Source organism: Oryctolagus cuniculus, chromosome 3, assembly GCF_964237555.1.
Source record: "Oryctolagus cuniculus chromosome 3, mOryCun1.1, whole genome shotgun sequence".
Classification (NCBI taxonomy): Eukaryota; Metazoa; Chordata; class Mammalia; order Lagomorpha; family Leporidae; genus Oryctolagus; species Oryctolagus cuniculus.
The window spans coordinates 44,959,420-44,976,477 of record NC_091434.1 but is presented as its reverse complement, the minus strand read 5'-3'; the positions used below and the strand labels follow the sequence as shown (position 1 = coordinate 44,976,477).

Here is a 17,058-nt window from a genome sequence, read left to right as displayed (position 1 = left end):
TTATCATCCAAAGTTTCCAAATATCCATCATCAGAGTAGAAACCGAGAATTCAAGTAACATAAGAGATGAGTGCAGCAAATGAAATAATGAAACATTTCCTTTTCTCTCTTGTCAGATTCTCAACCAGAAGAATTTAGTCAACCCAGGAGACTTTCTCTGGGCAACGAAGATGACATTCATTAAAAGTGTTTTACTGTCATGCGTTATCCCCATGTATTAGAGCCAGAAAGAGCCCAGAGACCAGTGAAATGGGCCTATTGTCCCTAACAGACCCTACAGCTAGAGGAGGGGAAATTTAGCTGTATTTTAGACAGGCTACATTGCCCAAAAATAGACAAATGAACAAGCAAAAAGTTTCCTTTGTAGAGGTGTGCTTATTTAATTAAATCACCAAACGTGGACACTAATAGGGACATAGGAAGCGTACACAGGGAGTAAATAAGCCACCTCCATCTTTTTGATGAAATGAAGCCCATTGTGTCCCTGGAGCCTGTGAGACGGCAAAGAGATGGCCACCAGCTTTCATTCAATGTCTTACTTAAAACTGAAGTCCTATTTCTGTGATAAGACAAAGGATTCTCAAGAGACAGATTTGTGCAAAATCTCTTGAAGACTCAGTGTAAAAGAAAAGTCCAAATGAGTTAAATAATCAACTGCTATTGTCAAGTCCTTCAGAGGTAAACTCTAGACCTAGAATATTGGTGTGAAGAAGGGATAGAAGGATGGGTGTTCACGGCATTGGTTCTGAGACTGGCAGGAAAGAAGAGATTCAGTGAGGATAGTCATTACTGGTTGTAACCCTGGAGTTCATGAAAGAGATATTTATAAGAAGAAAGTAAGAGTAAGTTTTTAATTGCCACCAGGGTTTATTAAAGGTTGTAATTTGAAGGAAATGGGGTAGGATTGGGGGACATCAAATCTCTACTAAAGTAAGTTAAATAAATAGTTGGAAACAAACTTTAAGCAGTTAATAAATGAACACTGCATTGAGCTAAAACACTCCATTTGTAAATGCTCACAATCCCACAAAGTCATGATTAATCTTTGTTTATTTGTCCGATAGAAGCAATATGTCTTTTTCTTAAATTCCTCTTTGTACTGATTCTTCCTCTACATACAGTAGCTAAGTAGAAGAGTGTCAGCTCTAATTGGAAAATGGTTTGGAGGTTTTGAATTTCCTGGAGGTTAAGTAATGTAGCATAGAGCCTGTGTTATTCAAAGGGAATGTTTTAATACACCGGGCGAAACGTGGCCACGCAGCAGCTGCGTGAACTCTGGCAGGCATGCTGCCCTGAAGAAGCCCTGGATTGTCTCTCACACCTGAAGTTCAGCAGTTTTAATTCCCACCTCTGTGTGATGTTTGACAGTTCATTCATTTAGAGAGCTTCAGCGAAGCACAGGTGACTCGAGTTCACATAGTTATTTTAGGGATGTGTCGCTTCTGTTTATTTTTTAATGCTAAGGAGAACACACTGAGTGAGTCGGAGGAAGACCTTTTGCACACAAAAGAAACTGTGCTTTCAAAAAGGAGAATGTTTTGACATTTAGAGACTCAGCACTTCTTTAGGGGATAGACTTCCTAAGTCTGAAACATTGATTGGTAGAGATAGAGTCTAACCATATAGTACCCCTCTCTGAATATCGGGTTGTAAAACACTCCATGCCGTAAAGCAGGGATCCAGCTGAGCTGCATAAAGCTGTCTGTGACCTGTTGCAGTGTCCCAAACATGCCCGCTTTATCCAGGCTGTGAAGGGTAATTACCAACTTCAATCTTGGTTTTGAATTAGAAACATTTCCAACAGCAGTTAACAGAAGGAGATTTCATACCAGCAGTATTACCTACAACATTTACCCAAGGTTTCTTGGTGTGGTTTGGTCAGTTACAGGGATTTTGTCTATACAAGTATCGATTGAAAAGGTAAAGAGAAAGATGAGAGGATATGCCAGATCACTTATGAGTGAAGGGATAAAAATCCAGAAGACCCTGTGGCAGGGGCCTCTGTCTTACAATTGAACTTGCTTCTAATTGACATGAATGATTAAAGTTGTGGTAGAGGCCTTCCCAAGGTTAGAAGAAGAAAAAGGGAGGCATCTGTCCTGGAAATGAAATGTGGTTGTTATCTGCTTGCCTATGAATCCTTCAACTGTAGTCCCTATCTGCCCATATGTAACCATTTCAGGTTCTGCTTGTTAGTACAGAGCAATGATGTTAACCCTTGCCAGACAGTTTATACTTCAGTATGTGTGTGGGGGGGGGGGGGGAACTACATTCACATGCACAGTATATATCAATCCTGTGGCTGCCATGTAACATTAGAATATCCAATCAAATATATGCAAGTAACCACATAAGGGAGACAAAGACATTTTAACCATGCATAAGGGAAAACCCTTCTTTGCTCAGGGCTCAGGATTTCGGATAAGAAATTCCACCTTGGCTTTATTCCGACATAATAAAAGACTACTTCCTGTTAACAGGCATTGATGTCTTGTATCAATACACGGATCCTGCTACAAGCTGAGAAGTCTAAGACAGGAAGGGTAGCAAAAGAGGTCCTAGAGCAAATCAATGTAGATAGATAGATAGAAAAATATATAATAGTTATATTCCTCAGAAAAACATCTTATCAAAAGAAGTTCATAGCACCATCTAGAAGCTATTAGCATTTCTATTTTTAAAAAAACTGATGAACATACTGATGTAAAAAGAACATTCCCATGAATACATTAGCAACATTCAAAATATTATTTCTTGTGTTCCATACTAACATTTTTATTTCAATGGAATGTGATTCATTTTGACCACATTTAAATAGCACAAAAATAGTGAAGAAATTATATTGAACTTATACTTAACATAAAAATTGTGTAGAAATTATATTGAACTCCATAGTATATGAAGATAAATCAGGTTTCATCAACACAAAAAAGTCAACTGCTAGTCACAGAATCAATCCTTGAAACCTACACAATTCATTGCTCAAATACAAAAGGTTATTTTTTTAATATTTTAAACTTTTATTTAATAAATATAAATTTCCAAAGTACAACTTTTGGATTATAGCAGCTTTTTCCCCCCATAACCACCCTCCCACCCACAACCATCCCATCTCCCACTCCCTCTCCCATCCCATTCTTCATCAAGATTCATTTTCAATTATCTTTATATACAGAAGTTCAATTTAGTATATACTAAGTAAAGATATCAACAGTTTGCACCCACACAGAAACACAAAGTATAAAGTACTGTTTGAGTACTAGTTATAGATTAATTTACATTGTACAACACATTAAGGACAGAGATCTTACATGGGGAGTAAGTGCCACCTTGATGGGAATGAATTGGAATCCCCTGGCACGTTTCTAACTCCACCACTAGGGATAAGTCCGAATGAGCATGTTCTGAACTTTACATCTCCTCCCTCTCTTATTCCCACTCTTATATTTAACAGGGATCACTTTTCAGTTAACTTTAAACACCTAAGAATAATTGTGTGTTAATTAAAGAGTTCAACCAATAGTATTAAGTAGAACGATAACAAAAAAATACTAAAAGGGATAAAGTATTAAGCTGTTCCTCAACAGTCAGGACAAGGGCTGATCAAGTCGTTGTTTCTCATAGTGTCCATTTCACTTCAACAGGTTTCCTTTTTGGTGCTCAGTTAGTTGTCACTGAGCAGGAGGAATATATATTTGTCCCTTTGGAACTGGCTTATTTCAATCAGCATGATGTTTTCCAGATTCCTCCATTTTATTGCAAATGAACGGATTTCATTTTTTTTTTACTGCTGTATAGAACTCTATACAGTACATGTCCCATAATTTCTTTATCCAGTCTACTGTTGATGGTCATTTAGGTTGATTCCAGGTCTTAGCCAATGTGAATTGAGCTGCAATAAACATTGAGGTTCAGACAGCTCTTTTATTTGCCAAATTAATTTCCTTTGGGTAAATTCCAAGGAATGGGAGGGTTGGGTTGTACGGTAGGGTTATATTCAGGTTTCTGAAGAATCTCCAAACTGACTTCCATAGTGGTTTTACCAGTTTGCATTCCCACCATCAGTGGGTTAGTGTCCCTTTTTCCCCACATCCTTCTCAGCATCTGTTGTTGGTAGATTTCTGAATGTGAGCCATTCTAACCGGAGTAAAGTGAAACCTCATTGTTGTTTTGATTTGCATTTCCCTGATTGCTAGTGATCCTGAACATTTTTTCATGTGCCTGTTGGCCATTTGGATTTCCTCTTTTGAAAAAACAAAAGGTTATCTTTTTAACATAAGTGGCTCATATTTTTTCTTCTTCTCTCTTTTTTATAGCCCATTTTCTTTGTAGCACTATCTCCTTAGAGCTCTTAACCTAAATCCTCATTCTATTCATCACATCCAAATAAGAAATACATTCTGGCAAACCTTTTTTCATAATACATATTTCTTTGTTCTGTCTTTCAGTTTCTCTTCCCACAACCTGGCCCATCCCTATTCAGAGTTCCCAGCATTTCCCACTGTTCCATTGATTCTCCTTTGGAGATTAGGGAATTACCAAAGGAGCCAGTGGGAAAAGTGCTTCTAATTCTCCCAGGAGCAATAAGTCTACGAATGTCCTGCACCCATCCCTTATAACCCTACTGTCTTGGAAATCACAGCTCCTCTGTTTCAGACATACAGTACCATTAATCATCTTACTCAAGTGTCATTTTGATTATAATGTGCCTTTTCAGAAACTTACAATCATTTTCAGTTGCCATTTTAGTAAAATTGAAATGGATGATCTTTTATATTTTTAAAGAATAATTTTTCAATTGCACAACAACATATAATTCTTTCAGTAATATTTCAAGCAAATCTTATTAGCGTGTCTTTCATTTGAGGTATTTATATTTTCCCTGTAAAATTGCAAGCAATATCACTGAAGGCTTAGGCACTTAACCTAATTAAAACATAAATGTTAAATGCTTGCTTCTCTTAACCCAGATATTATCATGAAAATGTGCACTTTCCTTGATATAGAAGACATTCACAGGAAACTAGAGCCTTCTTTTGAATGAGTAAATTAAGTTTTAAAACATATTCATATTAGTGCCACATTGAATTATAAGCTGTCATTTCTAATAATCATTTGGTTCTGACATTTCTATTTTAGCAAATTGTATTTCTGAGAAAAAGCAGTGTCTTGGGAAGGCATTTTGTTATTGTCCATGTAAAATATTTTAAAAAATCTACCTAAGATTTTGTTTGTTTGTTCTATCACCAATACAATATGTTCCATGATCTTCAGAAGATAAAACTTTTTAATACTTAGTAATTAATTTAAAAATGCATGTGGCATTATACGAATAAGCATATTGCTAATCATTTTTCTAAATTTTGAAAACAACATTTACCAGATATGAAAAAGTATTACACTCATGTGGTCAATTTTCCCTTTTACAAGAGTATAGATAAAAAATTAGAGCAGGTTCATGAAAGTGGCCTTGGGCAAAAATGTCTTTATCAGTAGATATTTCTGTAATGTAAATCATGCCTGTTTTGATTTATGATTTCTTCTCACAGTCTATTACTGAGTAACAAGCCACTTCAAATTTGGTAACCTAAAACAACAGAAGTAGTGTGTTTTGCTCTCAACTAGCAAATGGGATCAGGAATCAGTAGCTACATTTATGTTGGTGCAAGAGCATGGGAATGACTTGATCAGAGCTGGAATCATCTGAAGGCTTGCTCACTCAACATCCAGAAGTTGATGAAGGCTGTTAGATAGATAGAACTATAATTGTAGCTAATGGCCAGAGCACCTAAATGTGGTCCTTTATGTGGACGCTTAACTTCCTAATAGCTTGATGGTGGACTTCTGGCACGAACGTGCCGGAAGTACAACATGAATGTGCAAGTCATTCCTGTAACTGGCCTGTACAGTCACATAAGCATCCCTCAGCTATGCTATATTCTAGATCTATCCACTAGTAAGGACTTCTCAGTTCGAAGGGAGGGAATATAGACGCTTCAAATTGCTGAGAGAATTGTCAATCTCACAGCATGGAAATTGCCTTGGAGAAAAAATATATTACAGAGGCCATCCTTGGAAAAATAGTCCTTCATATGTGCAAATATGGATAATTTCAGAAGAGGTGGCTTCTAGGCCATACATCTTTCATTAAATACTTTCAGCAAAGCTGCTCTTGCCAAACACTTTTTTTCTGCATGGAGAATTTCTATTAATTTGATTTTGAATATGTTGTGAATAATGTCTAGGTTGAATGCTATTCAAAAAAGTTCCCCTTCTAATGAGAAGCACACATAAGCTTCCATTGGACCATTCTGTGTCACTACTCTTGGTGGAATACACAATGAACTGCTTTATTTCATTAGATATCTACCATAAGAAACTAACTGTCCTTGGCTGGTGTAACCCCGCACCTTTAAGTTGATACATTGGCTCCTTACCCTCCACATTTGATAATTATGAGTCCTGGTATCATTGCTTTGATCTCAATATTAATCATCAGCCTTGGCCCACTCACATGGTGTTCTTGACCTTATCATCAGCCCCAAAGCTCTTGCTTCAGCTCTTGACTGTGGTCTCACATTCATTGCGTTTAAATCTGATGACAGATAGGAAAAGATTTAGGTCCTTTTCTTGGATATGATCCTCATTTTTCTCCCAGGCTACATCTCTTCTCTTATTCCAGACAATAGGTTTCTTCACTTCTTGTACCCAGCCCAACCTCTGTAACCCCTACTTGAAAGCCGACCTATGCAGCTCCCACTTTGGGGGCCTGGGAAAGCTGAAGAAATGATGCTGCCAACCACGGAGAACAGAAATATGAATTATGTATCTGTCATCTCCAATTAGTTTTGTATCTGGTTTAAGATGCAGTATACATGAACAATGGAATGTCATACATTTAATAATAAGGATTGCTATGACAGAAATACACATTCACTACTGGTAATTTTTGAGAGTTCAGATAAACAACTTACCAAACATGCCCAACATTCTTAGAAAATGATTTAATGTTGACAGATAACTATTATATATAATAATTAAACCTCAATCAATAGGTACCTTGTTCAGTCAGGATATGCACCTAACCCAAAAGAAGATAGAAGTATGCTATTGAGCACTAGAGAAAAATGGTATCCTTGGACTGAACATGTCTGAACATGACTGATAGCTCCCCCTGTCCCCAATCTCGTTTTCCTATGTCAGTGGTGGCATGGGTGGCATGGTACAGTGTCACTTGAATTTCTAGCCAAGTACTTGACTCCAAGTATTCCAACATATTGACATTTTTCATTGAAGTCCCTGTGAAAACAGAAAAAACAATTGTTGCAGATGCTCATAGATACAGACATACCCATGGGAATATTTCTGATGTCACTTATCCTTGAGTTTTGGGCTACACATAGTCCCAGTAGTGTGTATATTCAAGTATAAATGATCACACTTAACCACATGAATGTTTGAGTATAAATTAGATCATTTTGACCGACGCCACAGCTCACTTGGCTAATCCTCCTCCTGTGGTGCCGGCACTCCGGGTTCTAGTCCCGGTTGGGGCACTGGATTCTGTCCCGGTTGCTCCTCTTCCAGTCCAGCTCTCCGCTGTGGCCCGGGAAGGCAGTGGAGGATGGTCCAAGTGCTTGGGCCCTGCAACCGCATGGGAGACCAGGAGGAAGTACCTGGTTCCTGGCTTCGGATCGGCTCAACGCACCAGCCGTGGCAGCCATTTCAGGGGTGAACCAATGAAAGGAAGACCTTTCTCTCTGTCTCTCTCTCTCTCTCTCTCACTGTCTAACTCTGCCTGTTCAAAAAAAAAAAAAATGGGTCATTTATCCTTGAATATTTGGTTACACAAAGCTCCAGCCGTGTTTGATAGTTACTGACTATGCTGTTATGTCCTATACAATAATTCCTGCTTGTTTATTTTGGATATTATTTAAATTTCCTCTGTGTGTTTCTTTCCAAAATTCTAAACCTTGCCTTTGATCTTTTCATTTTATTTAACTAGTTTGGCCTCCTGAGATTCCAAGATATGTTTTGGCACAGGACAAAAAGGACTGATATTTTTTCTGATTCTTTTTTAATCTCTGAAGACAAAAGTTAAAGTTATTGTCAAGTACACATGACTTAATGAAAATTCTGAATGTGTTTTTTCCACTGCACTTCAGATGAATATTTGCTACTATTATCCTTTGTATAATATAGTTGAGCCTCTTAGCTCATTTTTCTTTTATAAAAATTGTTAGGTTAAGATTGCTTTTATGCTTTATTTTTAATTGCTGGAGAAAGCCTTAAGCATTCCAAGAAAGTAAGATTAAAAAAATAATAAAGCAAGCTTCTGTTTGTAGAAACCATCAAATGTGTGTGACTAATGTTTGGGGAATGAATCATCATTGCTTACAGTCGTGGGTGGCAGCTTCTTCACAGCCTGTGGACAAATTTGTAATAAAAGTCTAATTGTATTTCTTTGTCTTAGATAATCCAAAGTAAATTATTTGGCATATTTGAAATGCAGATAATTTTTTTCACAAACTAAGCACCATTTTAGAAAATCATTTCTGCATCCCAACAGACAGTCTATACGGTGTGTTGTCGTCCGACTACTGCCATTCTGCCTCTGACCCGATAATGGTCACCCTTGCGTGAGAAAGTGTATGAGTGCAGACTCTGCTCCCTGCTCTGAGAGTCCTGCCATCCTCGTCCTCCAGCCATCACAGCAGACACAGTGGGCCCCTTCTGTGCCAGGCTGGATTCCAGCCTGAGGTGGACTAAGATTCTGTAGCCCTGGCTCCACTGGAGAGTAGAACCTTTAGTTGAGCCTCCCTAGATTCATCCTGATATAAAGGTTGCTCATCTCCAAGACATTGTAAAGCTGTTCATCATCCCTTCCTAGTATCTCAGTTGCTTTCTGGAACTGGAATGCCATCCTGATCTTGAGCCAGCCGGGTAAGGTCCGACACCCCACTTTCTTTTACCTTCTTTCCCCTCTGAAGCATTGATCTGATCAGTGCTTAAGCAGTGCGTAATTTTTATTGTAAATGCATCCCCTTCGGGATTACATCAGTCTGCTCTCCCGTCATCCCTGATCATTGAGTCCCACACTGTCTATATCAAGCATCACAGATTACTTCTCCAGAGATTCAGCTCTGAGAAGATTTAATTAATAACCAATGATGTTCCTTTGATCATCATAAAATGGCAATCTTATTTCTTCAGTGTCTCTTCAAAAGACCCCAGCCTATTCTCCAGTCCAAACTAGTTTATGATTGATTGTAAGCATGGTTGTATTAACAAAGCTGTGCTGACTGCATTCCAGTGGTCAGAGTCAGGCTATAGGCTCCTTCTCCCATCTCCCTCAAACTCTTTATGCTTTGAGCTGTTCTTCCCTATTCCCACTGATTGCCTTGTAATTGGATTTTATCTGCCTGCTTAAATCTTCATCTTGTCTCTTCTGCCAATCCACCTGATTTTCCATTGTAATTCCACCTTCTCACTCGCTCACTGACAGCTTTCAGTTCCCCCCACTCATTACCATTTGAGGACCAAACCAACACAAGTCCAACATCCAGATTAGACCCTGCAGATCTAGCTAAAGCCCAGCACTCAAGAGAAGGCATGGCTAGAAAGAGAGTTTGGGAACTACTTAAATTAAAATATTTTGTTTAATTCTGGATTGTCTATTCAAAACACTGGTCCTCTACAATACAAGTATACCTATTTGTTTCATTAAGGTAGCAATGTCATAGAAATGACAGTAAAGTCTTTGTATTTCCCTACTGGTTACAAAGCATTGTTTTTCATTATACATTAACATGCACAATATGAGAAGTATCTTTTAAAACTGAATTTTGTTATGAATGTCAGAAATGCAAAATAAAATTTATTTCTCTTGTCCAAGCCTAGTATAAGACGCCATGGCGGGCACTCAGGATCTCAGTACAGGGCTGTTCCAGTGGTAACAATCACATCTGCATTCTGGATATCACTTGAAGGAATGCCAAGAAATGTGATCTTTATTCCATGTGTCCATGTGCCCATATGCCCACCAAAAAATTAATTTAAAAAAGATGCATATGGAGATTAGAAGATGACTAACTTCTAATTTCTAATGCAATTTCTAGCAATGCATCCCCTGCAATAGATTTGTGAAAAGAGTTTGGATCCCTATCTTTCCATTTTCATCATAGCTTTTTGTAAACAAATTTTCATAGCTATCTAATCATATCTAGAAAAACCATAAGGAATTATGAAGTGTTTGAATCTTTTCTAGAAATTTATCTTATTATATGCTTTTAAGAGGCATTTTATCTATTTTTGCATCATAATATATGAGGAAAATATAGAAATAAACATTTGATTAACTTTATGAGAGGTCCAGCATAAATAATTAGCTAACAGTTCTTTCCAGGGATTCTTCTCTTCCCTCTCCCTCAAACAATAAACCAACAAGTAAAAATAATCTCTTAATTAAAGGAAAGGACTATTTCAAAAGTTTCTTCGATTTTTTCCCCTATATCAACTCATAAGTTTTAAATGTCATCATCAGAACTTTATGTATTCCCTTTAAAAATGAAGCTTATGTGGCAGAAGTTATTGCTATATCTTACAGTTTATGAAACTGACAGATATCACACAGCTAATTGGGGTGACTGTAGGACTAGAAGCAGTTCTCTGACTTTTAAATCAATCCCTATGCATAACTACATTCACTCATGCATGCACACATGCCTTCAGTAGCTACTTAGTAAATTTTGTCTTGATAGGAGGGTCCTTAATACACTCTCCTTTGAGAAGTCTAAAAACTACCAAAGGAAATGCCCCCTTTCAAATAAGACATGCTTTTGTCAGGCTCTTCCCTTCAAATGGTTGCTGGCTACATTTTATGTAAACAAAACAAAACAGACTGCTGCAACTTTGATTATGACAGCAGAGTACATTCAGATGCCAATGCCATATTTGACATTCCAGGATGTGTTTAGATTTAAACTTAGTATTTTTAAAAATTAACGGTCTTCTTTTACTGAGCAGACTGGCCTCTGGAAGACCTTCACTGTGATCACACAGCTCAGATTCTCAGCTGTGGTAGCCCAGATGTCCTGGCACTTAACTGCCTGACAATTCACAATAAATGCCAGGATTATACCCAGCCAGGTCCATGGAACAACCATGGACCCATCTGGTTTATTTTTCTTCTAACAAAACAAGGTTAACCAGTATGAGAGTCTTCAAAAAGTTTATGGAAAATGCTTATTATAAAAAAAATTGTGACTGGGTTTTGAAAATATTTTGAACCAAAGTAAATTGGGTTTTAATTCATTTTCCAAGACTTTCTGAAGCACCCTCATATTTTTGAGGATCTGTGGCTTCTTAGAACATGCTCATCTTCCCCTACGCATCATCAGCATGTGCCAAGCAAAGCCTGAAGAGTCAACTTTAGCCATCCACTAACTCCCATTTTTGTTGGACTGATTCTTATCTTTGTTACAGGTCTGTGCCTTAATGTAAAAACACATTCAGCTGGAAGAAAAAAAAACAACCTGCTTCTAGCTGTACCTCTAGGACCAGAGCATCTTTTTTGGGGGGATAACATTAATATGCAATTTCTGCCTAGCAAGGATAAAATGAAGAGGAAAGAAGCAAAGGCAGGAGAGAGGGAAGGTGTGAAGGAAGGAAAGGAAGAAGAGGGGAAATGAAGGGGAGTAGGGAGGGAGAGAGAGGGGGAGGGAGGGAGGGAGGGAGGGAGGAAGGAAGGGAGGAAGGGCTGAAGATAGAGAGGGAGGGAGGGAGGGAAGGAACTGAGGAACAGCAGGGCTTGTGCTGCTCTCAGTGAATGGTGTGAGCTGTGGTCCTGTGCTGAAATGTAAGGTGTACCAGCTAAAGCCACTTTGTCCCCCAGAGTTCACCTTTCCCTTTGTCACAACACCTGAAAGTCCCACTCTAAATTTTTGGCTTTACCGATTGAATTGCCCAGCATGTAGACGGAATTCAATACACACTGAATAATGAATGAATGTTATAACATGAACTCTTGAGCCCCAGCCTTTCACCAGATTGAAAAAAAAAATTGGATATAATGCAAGTGTATTTAGAAATTTGTTCTAGAACACCATGGAAGCACCAGGCTCCCAGAGGGATCAGTCAGATGGACACTCACAAATTTGCTCGTAGCCAACTGAGCTGAAGACAATACATTATTATTATTTGCTAGGCCGTGCTTCAAAAATTCAGTGTAAATAACTAATCATCCTCTGACAGGACTATTTTCATAGAGGTAAAACTAATAGTTATGCCACAGAAACTTCTAATATCAGCCCCTGGAAACCACATTCAGTGCTGACCTACTTTTACTATTGGCCCCGTTAAAAGAGAAAAATCGAAACAGATTTCCCTTGATAGTTTATCCCTTTTCCATGAAATAGGTTCCAGCAACTGAATTTCACTACAGTTCTAAGGAAGAACTATTATAATGCCTTTCTAGTCTTTAAAGTTTTCTATGGTAGTGTGGGATAGAATTAGAGATTAATTCCATGGAGGGGATCATAGAAAGTTAAGTTTCAGTTTTGAATCATCTATGAGCCACTTGGCAACTCTGTGAACTGCATTCATAATTCTCACCCATTCTTGGAGCCGCTAACAAGGGAAGCATTCAGGCAGTCAGTAACTGAAAAAATATTTGAGGGTCTAAACTTGTGAGAGAAAATACATATCTGGGCAAAAACTTATCCTTCTTGAAAATTCTGAATCAGTGGTTTTGTATTTCATCAAACATTAGTTATATGCTTAAAATGTATCAGGTCCTATGTTGTTAAGTAGATTCACAAACCATCAATAGCAATGCAATTAAGTAAGCCTTAAGATAGAGGTATGCAATGGTGCTACTAGAATGTAAAGGAAGGAGTGGATAACTACATATGACAACAAGAATAGATTTTTATTGTTATTATATTTGTGTGTATATGTGTGTGTTCTAATTTTATAGTCTGTTCTTACTACATTCTAGGCACTGCACTGAGTACTTTTCAGATATTCTGATAAAGTATTTATAGCATTTTAGAAAGTGATCACTTATTTTCTCCATTTCAGCCTTGCATGTGTGAAGGAAAGCTGGGCGGGGTGGGGGTGGTAAGAATGGTGGCATCAAAGATAAGAAGGGCTATGCAATGAATGGGCTTTGCAGTACACGTAATATGAAGTCAGAGGACTATTGTAGAATTTCTATACAAATAGTAGCATGGTCTCCTTTTGTATCACAAAGAGCACTCAGTATTTACAATGGAATGATGAAGATATGTGCTGAAGAACTTTCTTCAGAAATGTTTTTCTGGGTCACAAACATTAGACAAGGTCAATATAACCTAAAGCTCTTAGAGAATAAGTCACATAAAAAAAGCATATGGGTGGCTGGCACTGTGGTGTAGCAAGTAAAGCCACGGCCTGCAGTGCTGGCATCCCAGATGGGTGCCAGTTCGAGTCTTGGCAGCTCTACTTCTGATCCCGCTCTCTGCTGTGGCCTGGGAAAGAGTTAAAGATGGCCCAAGTCCTCGGGCCCCTGCACCTGTGTAGGAAACCCAAAAGAAGCTCTTGGCCCCTGGCTTTGGTCAGCTAAGCTCTGGCCATTCTATTTCATCAAACATTAGTTATATACCTAAAATGCATCAGGTCCTATGCAGTGCTTGGGCCCCTGCACCCAGGAGGAATCGCCTGGCTCCTGGCTTCAGATCGGCGTAGCTCTGGCCGTTGTGGCCACTTGGGGAGTGAAACAGTGGATGAAAAACCTCTCTCTTCTCTCTCTCTTTGCCTCTGCCTCTCTGTAGCTCTGCCTTTCAAATAAATAAATAAATCAAAAAAAAAAGGCATATGGAGCCTTCAGTAAGATAACTTAGTCAAGGCAAGGTAGAATCCCCCAATCATCATGCTGATAGCTTTAAAAATAGTGCTTCAAGTACTGGTTCATTCATTCAATGGCATTATGTTTTCTACTGGTGGTACTTTGTGGGGATAGGAGAATCAATAATAACCTGAAAAATGTATTGCCAGATTCTTCCTGATAAATGTGATAAAGTTCTTACCCAGAGAATGAATCAGAATTGCTTCCAATTTTGAGAATTAAGTAAAAGAACAACATACATTCTGCTTCACCTAATACCTGTAGATAGTGGTTTTTTATTTTTTTTTTTTAATAACAACAAAAATCTTTATTGAATTACAAATTTTAAAATGGATCACTTAATTTAAAAGTGGGACTATTTTTATTATTCTTAAATTCACTCTGTCAAAAACTTGTTTGGTTTTAAAATGATAAAAACAGAGTCATCTGTGAACTGACAAAGCACAGGTGTACTGCTGGGCCCTTTCAATGTTTTCTCTAATACATCAAAATGACTTATAAGAGGAAATGGGAAAAGGAGGGCAAAGGAGAGTGCAAAGCGCATACCGAAGTCTTTCTACACATGTCTGACAGAATGCATCCAGCACAATGGAACACAGACTTTGCCACAGTGGCCTTAAGATATTCTACAACAAGTATACTCTAGGGTACACTTTTTTTTTTCCTTATTTTAACCAGAACAAATGGTGTTTATCTAAATAGAAAGTAACACTCACTTTTATCATAAAACTACTTGCGATAGTCCATATTTTCAGTTTGTTCAACAACCTTATTCATCATCATGTAACAAAAAGTTAGCAAATAAGACTCAGGACAAAAATATTTTCTAGCAACTTTTATAGTTAAAGACCACAGCTTTAATTATTTTATACAATCATTACGTTTAATCCTTGGTCAGTATAAATGTCCAAATCAAAATCGAGTCATGAGCTGTTTACAATAACTACCCTATACTAAGATACTAACATTTTCTTCTCAGTATGTCTTCCCATGAGGGGGGAAAATCATCCAAAGCTTTTATTCCTCGCCTGTGAGGGCATTTATGAAAATCCTACTGAACTACAAAGGTGGTTTCTGCAAAACTAAAATACACTACGAAGTTAAACAGGTAAATAAACAACAAAACCAAACTGATTTCAACAAAGTCAAGTCATATTTCCAAAAGTAAAATCTATTAAGAACAAGTAATATACATATACAAGAAATGATGATCATGGTTAGTTACAGATGCAAAATAATATCTAATTATCCAGGCTTGTGAATAATTAAAATCAAATTCATGTGCTAGTTCAAATATTATATACAATTTAGATAAGCTGGTCAAGTATCATTTGAATACACACCATATTTGGTAAACTTAAAATTATATTACCTTTTATATTCCTGTAATATCTGGTGTAAGTACATGCCAATATAGAAAACAATGTAATTTTCATTTATGGGTTAACAGAGTGACAGAAAATATCTACTGTGTATGTTTCAGAATGTAAAAGTTAAAGAACTTTTTTAAGGAGAAAAAAACCTTAAATTACTGAAAGTTTAACTGATGAAAGTTTAATGTCAACTTACTTATAAAACAGATGCCATATAATTAATATATGGTGGCCCTACTGATCTGACTACAAAAGGCATTTAAAGGAAGGGATGTTCAGTTGAAAACAGATTAATCCAAGGGATGTATGTTGCTTTAAAAATTTGTTTTGCAGGAAAACTAGTTGCTTGGCCTAGTTTGAAAGCTAATTACAAAATTCGTTTTCTTAATGGTCCAGATATTTTGCCAATTCTTCCAACTCAACAGAACTTCCATCGATTTCCACATTCATTGCAAACAACAAATGTGGTCATCGGTTCATCAGCACTACGGGTTTGCACCTGAGTGTAGGTGCAATTCTTCTTTTTACATTTGCCACATGTGAACAAGTCAGTCTGCGTTCCACCTGTCTTGGCCATCTGATGTTCTCTGATGGCTTCTTTGGTCAAGTTTTTCCGCATTTCTTTGAGCTCATCACTAGCCATTTCCTCTGCCGTCATTCTAGCAAATAAATCAGGAGGAATATTCCCACACAATACATTTTTCCTTAAATTTGGATTTTTTGCATCTTTAAGATTTGATATCCTACTTCGTACTCTATTTTTGTATTTCATGTCTGTATTCCTTATTTCTTGGTATATAGCTTCCTCAATTTGAGATCCCAATTCTTCCTCATCAGCTCCAATGGCAACGTAGTCATCTCCTGTTCGGAGAGCAGCAGCCAGCATCTCCCTACACTTTAACCGCACAGAATCAGAAGTGCTTGGTGCCCGAGGAAAAGATGAAACGTAAGTATCTCGAGCATTTGTCTCATCCTTTCTGTTGCTCACGTTGCCACTGGAGCTTTCCTCTCTTGCCTCAGGGCTATTCTGTGATGTAATTGCAGGTTCTTTTTTCTTTTCTTCAGGGTCTTTTTCTGTTGATGGTCCATCTAATAGCTTTTTCCAGGATTTGATGAGAGACTTTGCTAAAGATGTAACTTCTTCATCTGTACTTTGCTTGCGAATAGCGTTAACTGACATTCCAATTCTTGTGGACTGTAATAATTCCAGGGTCATAGGAATATTCTTAAGCTCCTTCAACAAATCCAATGCTCCAGCCGCGTTCTTCTTCTGCACCATCTTGTCCATCTTCTTGGCGATGCGGACTACCTCGTCCTCCATGGCGCCGGCAGGTCTTCCCCGCGCCCAGCCCTCTGGGGCCGCGAAATGGCAGAAGGTGGCGTGGAGAGGACGTAGAGCGGTCGCGAGCCCCGGCGTCCGGCGACTCCCACCACGGCAGGCCCCGGCCTAGGGCCTTCCTCACACACCAGACCAGAGGCGGCAGCCGGTTTTTTATTTTTTTAAGATTTTTATTTATTTATTTGACAGGTGCAGGTGCAGGGGCCCAAGGACTTGGGCCATTTTCTACTTCTTTTCCAGGCCACAGCAGAGAGCTGGATTGGAAGAGGAGCAGCTGGGACTAGAACCGGCACCCATATGGGATGCTGGTGCTTCAGGCCAGGGCATTAACCCACCACGTCACAACGCCGACCCCAAAGCTATTTTTTATTATAGAATTTGAGTGTTACAGTTTGTTGTCAACCCTTCTTGTATCTCTAGGGAATACATGGAGCTGTGAAAGCTTTTATGACAATATGTTT

The 17,058-nt window shown here is 38.2% G+C and overlaps 1 protein-coding gene across 1 annotated transcript; it reads right to left on the bottom strand.

The window, feature by feature from the left end:
* Positions 1-14,707: 14,707 nt before the first annotated feature.
* On the bottom strand, positions 14,708-16,741 carry LOC100346016 (transcription elongation factor A protein 1). The gene has a single exon (XM_051848336.2). It carries the CDS (start codon positions 16,577-16,579, stop codon positions 15,677-15,679), a length of 903 nt encoding a protein of 300 aa, XP_051704296.1. The 5' UTR covers positions 16,580-16,741; the 3' UTR covers positions 14,708-15,676.
* Between the last annotated feature and the right edge of the window lie 317 nt (positions 16,742-17,058).

Bases quoted from the DNA above. Each gene is read 5' to 3' on its own strand.
- LOC100346016 (XM_051848336.2), bottom strand. From the start codon at position 16,579: ATGGAGGACGAGGTAGTCCGCATCGCCAAGAAGATGGACAAGATGGTG.